Source organism: Eucyclogobius newberryi, unplaced genomic scaffold (assembly GCF_026437365.1).
Source record: "Eucyclogobius newberryi isolate DKJ021-1_F unplaced genomic scaffold, fEucNew1.0.hap1 SCAF_15, whole genome shotgun sequence".
NCBI lineage: Eukaryota > Metazoa > Chordata > Actinopteri > Gobiiformes > Gobiidae > Eucyclogobius > Eucyclogobius newberryi.
Window position 1 is genome coordinate 16,951,703 of NW_027315779.1, and position 12,957 is coordinate 16,964,659.

At 42.8% G+C, this 12,957-nt stretch overlaps 1 protein-coding gene across 4 annotated transcripts in view; it reads right to left on the reverse strand.

Moving 5' to 3' along the window:
- Window positions 1-4,129: 4,129 nt before the first annotated feature.
- LOC140360919 (cell adhesion molecule DSCAML1-like) overlaps window positions 4,130-12,957 on the reverse strand; it is a 41,082-nt gene continuing 32,254 nt past the window's right edge. For 2 of the 4 annotated variants that reach the window (XM_072446395.1, XM_072446394.1), the window contains exons 20-33: window positions 11,968-12,107; window positions 10,504-10,657; window positions 9,903-10,020; window positions 9,652-9,815; window positions 9,463-9,561; window positions 8,872-9,060; window positions 8,475-8,762; window positions 8,247-8,402; window positions 8,130-8,160; window positions 7,899-8,017; window positions 7,672-7,824; window positions 7,391-7,591; window positions 6,994-7,302; window positions 4,130-6,771 (exon numbers count right to left, since the gene is read on the reverse strand). In XM_072446395.1, coding sequence (XP_072302496.1) covers window positions 6,356-6,771; window positions 6,994-7,302; window positions 7,391-7,591; window positions 7,672-7,824; window positions 7,899-8,017; window positions 8,130-8,160; window positions 8,247-8,402; window positions 8,475-8,762; window positions 8,872-9,060; window positions 9,463-9,561; window positions 9,652-9,815; window positions 9,903-10,020; window positions 10,504-10,657; window positions 11,968-12,107 — 2,537 coding nt within the window. In that variant the 3' untranslated portion in view covers window positions 4,130-6,355. Of the gene's footprint in view, window positions 6,772-6,978; window positions 7,303-7,390; window positions 7,592-7,671; window positions 7,825-7,898; window positions 8,018-8,129; window positions 8,161-8,246; window positions 8,403-8,474; window positions 8,763-8,871; window positions 9,061-9,462; window positions 9,562-9,651; window positions 9,816-9,902; window positions 10,021-10,503; window positions 10,658-11,967; window positions 12,108-12,957 lie in introns of all 4 variants that reach the window. The other 2 variants (XM_072446397.1, XM_072446393.1) reach the window with 2 other exon arrangements.

The following is a 12,957-nucleotide window of genomic DNA, read 5'->3' on the forward strand; positions in this document are numbered from 1 at the left end:
TACACTGCCATCTTGTGGCCTTTTGGGGGTAAAGCAGGAACTTTTACCTGAACCCAAATTGTCAATTTTTACCTATTTGTTATTATTTTCATATTATCAGGCACATATCTCAAATTTCACTGCTTTTGGCCTGTTGGAAATATACAAAATCCTTATGATTTGTGTTTGTTTATTAAGGGTATTTAGTATTATTCAGACCAAGTAACTTCACTACAAGCAGCGGACTGCAACTGTTAATTAGGCAACTGTTAATTAAACTCCTCCACTCAAGCACATGTAATGCAGACATATTAGTTGTGGGAAATTCAAGCATTATCGTTCAAATCGGGCGAAAGTGTAGGAAGTGGGCACTAAACGAGCGCTTTACATGGAGGTGACGAGGTAAAGCTCATTTACACTTTACAGCTCGTGCGTCCCCCAACTCATGCTTTCATTAAGGTGAAAACAGAAATATCTACCCATGTTTGGTGACATTGAATTTGTATTTTTATTTAAAAATCAAACTACAATTTCTGGCAGTTTTGTGTAACTCCATGGTGTCCAAGTACACAACTCTCCAAACATCAATGTGATTCGAGCCAAAATGTTGTACTTTTATTTATATTAGTAGTAGAGTAATTCTGATATAAATGCTTGGAAGAACACGTTTGGAAGAAAAATGCTATAGAAGGGCAACGTTCTCTCGATATTACTCCTCATAATTCTTGTTGTTATTTTGAATTTAACTTACGGAAGTCAAACAGCCAGCCAGGCTCAGCATCAGGCAGGCAGGCTCAGCATCAGGCAGGCAGGCTCAGCATCAGGCAGGCAGGCTCAGCATCAGGCAGACAGGCTCAGCATCAGGCAGGCAGGCTCAGCATCAGGCAGCCAGGCTCAGCATCAGGCAGGCAGGCTCAGCATCAGGCAGGCAGGCTCAGCATCAGGCAGGCAGGCTCAGCATCAGGCAGGCAGGCTCAGCATCAGGCAGACAGGCTCAGCATCAGGCAGGCAGGCTCAGCATCAGGCAGCCAGGCTCAGCATCAGGCAGGCAGGCTCAGCATCAGGAAGGCAGGCTCAGCATTAGGCAGGTAGGCTCAGCATCAGGCAGGCAGGCAGGCTCAGCATCAGGCAGGCAGGCTCAGCATCAGGCAGGCAGGCTCAGCATCAGGCAGACAGGCTCAGCATCAGGCAGGTAGGCTCAGCATCAGGCAGGCAGGCTCAGCATCAGGCAGGCAGGCTCAGCATCAGGCAGACAGGCTCAGCATCAGGCAGGCAGGCTCAGCATCAGGCAGGTAGGCTCAGCATCAGGCAGCAGGCTACGCATCAGGCAGGCAGGCTCAGCATCAGGAAGGCAGGCTCAGCATCAGGAAGGCAGGCTCAGCATCAGGCAGGTAGGCTCAGCATCAGGCAGGCAGCTGCTCACTTTGGGGTCCTGAAGTCCAGCCTGAGTCACTGAATCAGTGGAAAGGTGACCCCAACTTGCATCATGGGTGCTAAGAATCAACTCTCCAGCTGTGAATGCACTGGTGGCGTACTGCCTGCACTCCGCCAGTTAGGCGTTTCCTGTGACTAAGCAACAGGTCCTGGCCCATGATCTGGCCATTCACAAAAAGTGCAATCCAGAGGCTCTGAAGGTGGTGCTTGGTCCGACATGGTGGATATATTTCACAGAGCGACATTATCAACGCCTCACAAATCTGACCCCAGACCTCATTGACCATGGGAGGGTGTCCTGTGCCAAGAGGGGGCCAATTGAAGGCTATTTTAAACTTCTTAAAAACACCATGGAGAAGTATGGGCTGAGGGAGAATCAAATATACAACTGCGATGAGACGGGGTTTCAGCTGGACAGCCTTCATAGGAAAGTTGTCATGCCCCGGGGGACAAAGTATGCTTATAGGCAGGCCTCTGAAACAAGAGACTATATCGCATAAGTTTGCTACCAAGAAGCGCCCTCTGCTGCTTGTGATGGATGGCTACCCGTCCCACCTCGGTCCAGAGCTGGTCCAGGTGGCACAGATGGAGGGGGTCATCCTTCTGTGCTTACTGCCACACACCTCCCACATTCTGCAGTCTCTGGAAGTGAGTTATTTTGGACCCACTCTTTTTTGTTTTCTTCAAAAAAATTGTTTTTAAACACTCATATCAGAGGTTAAAGAATAGTGGGGTTGAAGTAGCTGGGTTCAGGAGGTGTGGCTCCTACCCTCTGGATCTAGAGGCTATTGACTGGTCCCGGGTCATGCCGTCTGGGCCTCAATGTAGGGCACCCTCCCCTCCACAGCCACCTCCACCACCTCCATCACCACCATCGCCTCCGAGCCCCAGACAGCTTGCACTCAAAACTAAGATAAATACACAAGAACAAAATCCAATTAAACATAACACGTCAAATTTATTTTTAATTTGTGCTGATTTTATTGAATATCTTTTAACTATAATAGAACCATCAACATTCAATGGCCTCCAGAGAAAGTGTAGAAAGACCTCCTCTTCCTGTCCTGGTCACCATCTGTCTGGTGATGTATAGTTTGTCTTGTTTTACTCACGCTGTTTCTTTCTCTGCTCCTCTTGGTTTCCCCCCTCTCTTCTTGTTCTCCCCTCTGGTTTCCGCCCCTTTGTCTCTCATCCCAGGCTTCCACACCTGTGAGTGGGTTCACTGCTGTATCTGCTTGTCAATCACTGGGTGTGGTATATTAGATGTTTGTTTCTCTGCCTCGGGGCGAGATTGTCTGCGCTATTTGGTCGGCTCCAGCTATCGAGCCCTTATCGAGGTTTTGCTATTGTGATTCTTGTTTTTGGACTCTGACTCTGCATTTTGCCTATTCCTCGTGATCCCGGTTGCTGTCATCGATCTTGGACCGTTATGATGACCCTTTCGCCTATCCTCTGACAACGCTGTCTTGCCTGTGTACCGAACCTGGAACGGACCTGACTACGCCTCTTGTCTGCCCTCTGACACCGCGGTTGCTGGCGCTGCCCACCGCTGGAAGGATCTTTTGTTTGTCGTAACTCTTAACCAAGAGATTTTGTATTTTTCTGTTCTGTTCATCATTAAAGACTGTTAATTCATCGCCTGTTTCCAGCTCCATAAATTGGCTCCGTTCGGCCGTTCGTGACACTTCCTTGTCATGTTAGTAACAGAAACACTACGTATTTATTTAACTTTAAATCGTTAATTTTAATAAAGGTCTCCCCAACAACCTGCAGCCCCTTCTTCATGTCCACTGGATCCACAACATCAACCGGTAATGACAGAAAGCATAGTGGTGTTTTTGTTTTACAAGTGTATATCAAGTGAGCTTTTTTTTACATTATAATACTATTTAAGTCCTTAAATTATGGCATCACGTATTTAAGGTTTTAGCTTTGTTTAACTCAAATATAGCATTACTGTAAGGTATCTGTAGTTAGATCACTGGTCTTTTTAATCATTATGTGCACGCACTGATGCTTATGTTTATTGCTTTGTTTGTTCTTCAAAAAAGTGTTTTGTCATACTTCCTGGAGTCAGAGCTAGAGCCAGAACCAGAAGAATTGCGGTGTGGCAGGTGCCATAGGCCAGATCTACCAAATGAGGCAGAGGAGGTGTCGTGGGGTCGTGGGTCCAGTGTGACTATTGTGAAGATTGGTTTTACTGCTTTTGTGTTGCCTGGAGGAGGGCCTGGACTTTGTTTGTGCATGGTGTACATATATGTACATAGTTAATGTAAATCTTTCAATCATTATTTTTATTATTATTTTGTTGCAACGCATTCTCCAACTCATGCACGTTCCGTGCATATTAACATGTCATGTGAAAAACATTATTCTTTCTTCTTTCTTCTTGGGACCAACCCGCCTATTTTTCACCTAGCGAACTTTGACGAAAAGTCAGGAAAATCGTGCCTCTCTACATTCTGGATATCTCCTTTTTCTAAAATTCTAACATTTTGCTGCCCCTCCTCCTTGCGTTGGGGGACAGCAGTGTGGCGCGAGCCATTCATTGCCGCTTGCGGCTATATTTGTTAGTGTTACTACCGGTATATCAAGCTCATCCGTTTGCAGCTCAAAGCCTCACAATGAGTCCAATATGGTAATGATAAACAACACATAAATTGTAATAAGTCCATTTGTCCAGACAACGTGTTTGAGATTGACAGCAGAAGCCATGACATATGAAAGATAGCTTTATTGCACAAGGTGTTAGAATGATCTTTTTAGTTTTTGTCTCTTTTCATAGAAAATGTACCTTTGAACACAAGCATTTGCTATAACAAGCAACTCAAACAAATGTTTGGGATACCCGCAACTTTTTTTTGATTTTTGCTTTAGATTTTCATACATTTTTCCTTCTATTTTCCCTTTAAGCAAGCATGCAATGACTTTTGAGGATGAAAAATAAAATACAAAATAATATAAAAGTTAATGGGACAAATGACAACATCAAAAGACCTTTTAAAATAATCAAAAGTCAACAAATTAGTATCAAAAACATATAGGGAAAATAATATTTTGCCCATTTTGAAATAAAATAATTCATTTTTGATTTTGAACATGGGGCATCCAACCCTGATGTGTCCCCTGATTTGTTCTGCTGAAAATAGCTCTTCATACAAAACTGTGTTTATGTACAAGACTTGATCTATAAACAACACGCACAAAGGGACAAATCAAGGAGACATGTTTAGGAAAAAACATTTGAATTGAAATCCTTTGAGCTTGGACAGGAGCCTGAACACATCACATGATCCGACCTGCTCATGTCCTTCGCTATTTACACTAATGACCAAAAGAGCTACGGGTCCCTGATTTGACTTGGCTGGACTGGTTTAGGCCATGTACCAGAACTGTTGAAACAAAAACAACTTGCAATTCCATTGCATAAAATACTTATAAACTATTTCCTTAACCTCTTTGAGTCAGACAAATAGACAAAGAAACAAATGAGTAAATCAATGTAAACCACAAAACACTGTTGAGGAGGCATCTCAAAAATAGACACTCCTTAAAGTTTTTTGTGTGAATATACATTGGGAGAAAACAAACGGGACATATACAGTACCCCAGAAATAGGAAAACATTTATATACGATATTTCAATTGAGCGAACATTATATCATCTTAAAATGAGCTCCCTGACAGTAAGTATATTCTGCTTCATTCACATCATGGGATTTCTGTCTAGTTTGTGACAGTGTAGACATTGGTAATTGGGCAATAATAATAATAATAATACTGTATTTTAGTAATAGATTTATAGCAGCCGTTATTAACAAAAACAACAATACTAGGAGATACTCTGATTGTAACATTGATTAGAAGATTACACATACCCCCTCTTCAAAATCAGGAACGGTGTCATAAAATTCCGTCTTTGTCCTGGTATTTTCCAAACACACACAATAAAGACAATGCTACATAGTATTTGTGTGTTATTTCGGACTCACCAGAACCCTTGTACTTCATAACTACTTGAGATTTCTCTTAACGCAGTCAGCCAACAGTACCATACTTAACATACTCTATATTCACTTAATCTTAGTCCAACATGTTAAATTCCTCTTCACATGATTGAGCGATTGTCTTTTGATAAATTTAGAAGAATGGACCATACCATAAATTGCTGTGTGCACTTCACCAGTACTTAGGTGCACACTATTAATACTTTGTCATAATTTCACTTAAATTTCAATACTATACATAGAAATATATATGTAAATTCTTTATACTACCAAATAATCTCTATTTTTATGTGAGAAATCAAAGCTACTTATTTGAGTAGTCATGTCATTCATTATGCATGTGTCATTCATTTAGCGATGTACGGAACGATTTCACATGAGAAAACTTTGATCTTTCCTGAAAGCTTACCTGATTTCTATGAAATGTTTTTGTGTATTTGCCATCTCAATGCGGGACATTAAGAGACATGAGAAGGGGTTACAGTTAGAAGAGGAAACTTAACTTCAAGTCTGCAAATGGATAATAAGACTAAAGTAAGGAGGACAGTGCATGTATGAGAGACGGGATGATCACACAGCTTCACACTGGCTATCATAGTTTTCATCTTGTAAGAACAGAGCTCCTCAATCATAGTCAGTTTTTCAAAATGACCACAGAATTGCATCCAGGCTTTGCGCAGTGCAACCCCAGTATAAAATGAGCAGAGCGAGCACCAGCCTGCTGGATCTGTTAGTTTGAGTTAGTAGTTTTTCAAGAGTCCCAGGAGTACATGAAAAAGTCCGGTTGAATTGGTCTTTGCCGGACGACAGACTCCTGCGGTTATAGAGCAGCTGAGCAGGCCACCGGGCTCTCCATAACTGGGATTAAAGAGATGTTTGTGCCCTCTGCCCCGGATGGCCCAGGTTTGGACGGTTCAGTCAGTACAAATGAGCGGGCTACACCAGTGTGTAAGATTTGGAGTAGGCGCCTGCGCTCTGTTTCTGAAGTCGGCCCAGCGCAGACGAGCTGCTCTCTAGCAGTGAGTCTCTGGAGCCGCCTTTGGAGTTGATGTTAGGGTTACTGCTCGTGCTGGAGGTGGAGGCTGTGGCTGCTGTGTTGGAGCTGGGCATTGTCAGGGTCCTTTGGGGCAGAGTGGAGGTGCCTGAACTTGAACCCAGGCTGCTCGGCCCCGAGTGGCCCAGCTGTTTGGAGTCTAGAGTCTTGTGGCGTCCCTGGGTGTGATAGCCTCTTTGTGTGAGACTCCGGATTGAAGCTTCCCGTGGAGGCACGGCAGGGCACGGGTCGTGCAGCTCCCCTTGTTTACGGAAGAACGGGTCTGTTTTCATGTATAGGGGAAGATTGCAAAATTCACCTGAGGTAAGAAGAAAAGAAAGAATGATGTAACCTTGTGAAAATCTTTGTTTTATAATGAATCAGATGGAGGTTTGCGGAGGCTGATACTTTTGAGTAGTTATAAAAACTTTGATGATTATGAGGCTAACCATTTTACACACTCAAAAAGATATGGCCTACAGTTAGGTAAACATTTTAATTTCCGAGCATAAATATGCATAAATACCATATTTATCCTCACTTTTGGCGCGGTGTGGGATAGGCACAGCCACATTCTTGCCGCGGTCGTAGTCTTGTGGTTTGGGTGGGGAGGCGGTGAAACGGCAGATGCCCGGCTCTGACGGAGTGCTCAAAGAAGTCATACTGTCTGCTGGGTCATTTGTGCCGGTGGTCATTTGATCAGAAGAACTATCAGATATGAAGCACTCTGTGATGGTGAACTTGGCATGCTGCAGGTGCTCCTCCAGCTTTGCATGTTCATACGCTCTGGCCAGCTCCTCATAAGTGGATGAGGCACTCTCTGTTGAAACCATGCTGTTACGACCTTTATCTGAAGAAAGAAAGCCAGTTCAGCTTCAGTTCAAAGATATAGTATAGTTACATTTGTTGATTTTAGCATTTTCATGTAGTGTATTTACCGGTGTCTTGAGAAAGGCTGGCACTGTAGCTGTCACTCTCTGTGGCAGTAATGCCACGAGAACCCATAGTTCTCCAGTCAGAGGTCAAAGTTCGTGCTGATGCTGTGGACTGGGTCTGGCTTGGCCGACTCAGAGTCCACTGACTTGAATATCTGTTTCTGGAGCTGTGGGCAGACTTGATACTTTTCCTGGACACTGGATCTGACAAAGTACATGCATCATATTTAGACAAAATCGTCTTTGATAATGAATATACCTGGCAGCAACAAGGTGCAACTCACTTGTTCCTGGACGAATGTCGGACATGTCAATAAGCGGTCCTGAGTTTTGGATGAGAGCCTGGTGGTGCAAGGAGACGCCAGTGCAGAAGTTCTGTGGGTTCACTGACTGACTGAACTCAGTATCTGTTACTGGCACAGCTGCTTTGTCTTCTCCTAAACAAAAAAACATCTACATCACATTGTCCTGTGCAGGGACGTAATATTAGGATATTTTGAGTTATACCAACCAATCTGTTTGATGCCCTCTTTGTCTTCAATAAGAAGCTGAACCCGAGGGATGTCTATGTGAAGTCGAGGCCCCTGAGGAGGGCCCTTCACTGGAGTGTCTATGGTGCGATTGTTTTTACTGTTAACAAAAAACGAATTAATTACGAAAAAAGATTAAGACTCCTCTCAAAATTGAATTATTCAACTATTCAATTATTCTACCAACTAATGCACTTTATAATATTTTTTACCTGATAAGCATCTCTGCAAGACTTTTAGCATCTAAATAGAGAAAGAATTTTAAAATGAGATTAAATCATGAAAAGATTGTCATCAATTAAGGTTTCTAAAACTTTATCTAGTCTCACCTCTGAGTCGTTTTAATCTCTTCTCCTTTCGCTTTTTTCGAATGATAAAAAGCAGAGCAACACCCATTGTGATAAGGATGACAGGTGAACCAATGGAGAAGAGTTTCTTTACATCGTCTCCTTCGCCACGAGCTGATTTAATAGGAGGGATGGTACCTGACGAAAGAAATAAGTGTTTAAAACCACCAGCGCCCGACACATTTGTTGTTTTATGGTTGTTCTACTTACTCCCATCATAATCGGTTGTAGCAAACTGTGAGCTCTGATTGCCACAGCCAGCACTGTTGCAGGCCTTCATCTTCAGCTCGTACCAGGTTGCCTCTCGCAGCTCACTGAGGAAAAGCTGAGTTGTAGAGTTAGCTTTAAGGCTCTGCCACGCCCAGGTGCCTTTAGGCCTGAACTCAAGCATGAGATCAGTGATGGGGCATCCGCCGCTGGTCCAGCCCTGGAGGTTGAGCCCAGCATGAGTGGAGTTGATGTGTGTGAGCAGAGGCTGGTCCTTGTTGAAAACAGGTTCTACAGACAAAAGGGAAATTATGCAAAACATCAACATTAACAAATTAGAAAATTATCACATTACACCCTGCTGTGATAGTTTATTTATTTATGCTTGAAGAGCGCTTACCCCTCCCATGTGTCTTGGCTTCAATGATTTCACTGATGCGCCCTGACCCCACACTGTTCTTGGCCGCCAGCTTGACCTTGTACCAGGTTCCACAGCGGAGATTGTCCAATCGGAAAGACCTCTCACTCGAGCTGATGAACACATCCCTCCACTCCTCTGTATTGTCCACTGAGTACTGCAGCACAAAACCTACAAAAGCATACAAGCTATCATTGACAGGAATTTTTCAGGGGGAAAAATCGTGAATGTAGAGGACTGCAACTGCCTGCCTGACCACCAGGTGGCGACATGGAGCTAGAATTGACGAAGCGTTCATTCAACTCTACCTAGAAACAATTTAGTTTAACCTTTGGTTAGATTGTATAATGAATCATTTTATAATACCAAATAATTAATTAACTAATTATTGATAATTCCTATTTCAAATAATTTACTCTTGAGAGACCAGTGCAGTCTTTACTCGTAACCTGTCTCTGCACTAATCTGTTTAATCAATTTGATAATAATCTTATACAACCAAAATAACCTGAATAGTCTCATTCTGAGAAAAGTACAATCAGTTATAACAAAGTATAAAATGCTTTAGTGCACCTCTGATAGAGCTTCCTCCGTTGTCCCCAGGTATCCAAGTAAGAGTGATGGAGGAGGTGGAGGTAGTGGACACAGTCAGGCGAGGCTGGTCAGGAGGAACTAAAAAAAAAAAACACAAAAAGCAACTTCAGCCACTCGATTTACATTAAGCAACGCTAACCTTTATCTCAAATGTATCTTATGCCATACCTTGAACCACTAGATTAACAATAATGGTGTCAAAGCCGAGCGTGTTAGTAGCTGTGCAGGTGTAGTATCCAGAGTCCTCTGCTTTGACTGAACGTAAAACCAAAGTCCCGTTTGATAGAATCTGTCTCTGCCCGTCGGCCGTCACTGGGATGGCAGAGTTGTCACTTTATAGAAAGGCACAAATTATTAACATTTCCCACACGACACAAAACATATCCTTGTGTTGTAGAACCTTGATCCTGGAAACTCACCTGTCTTTGGTCCATTTTATTGTTGGGGTTGGTTCCCCCACTGAGCTACAGGGCAGACGCACTTCCTTCATCCAGGGCGTGGTCACTGTGCCACCAAAGGACAGGATTTTGGCCGGAACTGAACACCAAAAAGTGAATGTTCAGTAATGTTCAATTAATTTTCGATCCAATTTATGACAACCAGTTTTCTTTTTGTAAGTGTTTTATTGTTATTTAAGAGGCTTAATTCTGACAAGAGGCTTCCCTGCATTATTGTGTAAGTAAAAAGCTCCTGGTGTTTTAACCCTGTCCCTCCCCTGGCATCATGGATTGAGTCTATCTTTTCTCCATAGATTCTCCTCTTTATTGATCCTGGCTAGCTATTGTACTCCCTGAGGGTCAGTTTACTAGATAGGCTCTGTTCATCACAACATAATTAACAACAGCGTTTCTTTCCACTCAATCAATACCGGGACTGTCAGTCAATATAAAGCTGCCATGGAAAGTGAAAGAAGAGAGCATCACGGTGTTGTAATTTTTACAGCCATATTGGTAACATCATAACCTTTATAGAAATCCCTTTAACCTTCCTGTGCTTTACACAATCGCCCGGGGGACCCACCTTTCCCAGCAGGCTCCACATTGACCTTTGAGCTGATGTTCCCGCGGCCAGCAGTTGTCACGGCGGCAGCCCAGATGTGGTACTGTTTACCGCGGGAGAGGTGCGTGATACGGTAGAAGAGCATCTCAGGATTGGCTTCATACTCGCTGGGCGCCTGGGACAGAAGACATGCACCATTGTGTTAACAACGCGGAAACATCACCACGGCTGGAGAACAAATGAAATATTACTATGCTGAAAGTACTTTTATTTGATTGCTTTCTTCTGCCGTCCTTCAAGAAAACCCTCAAGGCCCACCTGTTCAGAACTGCTTTTAATCCTTAAAATCACTCTTGTTACTCTGTTATCTTTTTGCAGTAATTGTTGCTTAGTTTTTTTTATTATTGTTGTCTGATTTTATTACTGTTATTTTATATAAAGTGTCTTTGATTATAATATAGATTTTTGATTGAAAAATAACAATATATCTTGGTTGAATAACTACATGGCAAAGTATTACCAAACTTTAAAACAAAAATTTTATTAAAGAATAGCTTGTAATATATAATAGTTTTTTATATTTTATCAGACTGTTATAACTGTGATAGAATAAAAAGCTTCATCCAAAACTAAATTTGTGAACACGAAAGCTTGTAAAACAAACTAATTGGGCATAAATGAAATGTAGATTTGTTCACTACCTGAGGCACACAAAGCACTGTTTTCTCTCAAGTCAGTTACTCTGTTTCTTTAATATGTTCATATCGCATTGTCGCACTCCCTCTATCCCTCTCTGTCTAGCTCAGTGGAGAGGAGCAGATGGCGGGATGTGAAGACGACCGAGGGAAAGGAGGTGTGCGCTCAGACATTCCTATATCGTGGCCATGGTGTAGGGAGATGTAGTGATCCGTGAGTGATATTTGAGGGTAATAAAAAGATGAACAAAAGCACTCGATCCCCTGCTCCGTCTCTTCCAGCTCATCCCTCTCTTCCCTCTCTCCCCCGGCCTCTCCCTGCTGCTAATGGTGTGTCTGTTCTCCCTCCTCTCTGCAGCCGGGCTCATTTACATGGCTCTCATGCACATACAGGGAGGAGTATTTGGGAAAAATAAGAGAGATCTAGGCTCATTTCAGATTTCAGGAGGTACTTGTACTTGTGTGCACACGATCTAACCTCAATCCAAAATACAGTAGACAAATAAATAGGAAATGTTCAATTGTGAAGCCTCCAAAAGTGTCTGTATGCTTTGGATGCGGCAGTGTGCATGTGTGAGCTTGTTCGCTGCTTCATTTGCATATCTACGTCTCATCACGTTGCCAAGACAACCTCATCTGTTCATCTGGAAGGGCAGGAAATAAAATGGTGGTGCAAACACGGTGAAAGAGATAAGAGTAAGGATAGCGCAGGCTTAATGAATAATGCTGGTTAAAAATTTCATCAAATTCCTCTTCACTGCTGAGATGCTCCCACATATGATAGACTTACCGGCTGTCCTGAGCCAGGACTGGAGCAGTAGATGGTGTATTTGCGGATAACACCATTGGGTTTGATAGGCGGTAGCCAGGAAACAACCACACTGTTAGGTGAGGCAGGGACTGCCTTGATGCCAGCTGGTGGACCAGGGACTGGAGAAAAAAAAGGAAGCAGAAAATGTACTTTGTGGCATTAAAGGTCGTAAATTATATCACTGTAAATTAGGGAAAATAAGTTAAAGTATTTTATCACTGATTTGAGGGAACCCAAACCCTACGGTTGCCTCGAGGATGCAGGACAATTTGAATACATCTGGTGAAGATGTATGGACTTTAAAAAAGGAGGGACAATTTAGAGCACTGGAATGGTCTTAATATTCAGGATTGTGCAAGCAAACATGAATGCAACTAACACTCCTCCATGTATGCTATGGTAATTAAAAAAATATTTAAAACTTAACGTAGGATAATTCAGGACTTTAAGAATTATACACACACTGGGCGTTGGTCCCTATTAAATTAACCAGACTTGTTTGCAGATTGGCAGCCTTATCCTTCTCTAAGCTGCTCTAGGACTCTGAGGAACTCCCTTTCAGTGGACAGTGACATATGTTCATTTAGACTCTTGTCAGCAGTTCTGACTCTGTGACACCCAGCACTTCTAAGTCTCAGGCCTCACAAACAGATTAGATCATGTCTGATCCGCTGCTAGCCACTTGAGCCGACACTGGACACCACTTAATGCTCTTAATAGAGGTAATCAAGCTAAAAGAACAAAGGATGTTTAAACTGGTGCGACATTTTACAATAAACACATCAAGTGGCAGGATTTACTGAAAGAACGAACAATGATGCTTTTGTGGCAACAGCCTTACAGTGTGGGGTTAACACTGTCATGTCTATTCAGTGCCTTCCATAAATGTGAGTCTTTCTTGACAATGGGCCTCCTCTGGGCTCTACTGAGGGAGGAAGAACAAGACTGGATCCTCTAAATCTTATAGTG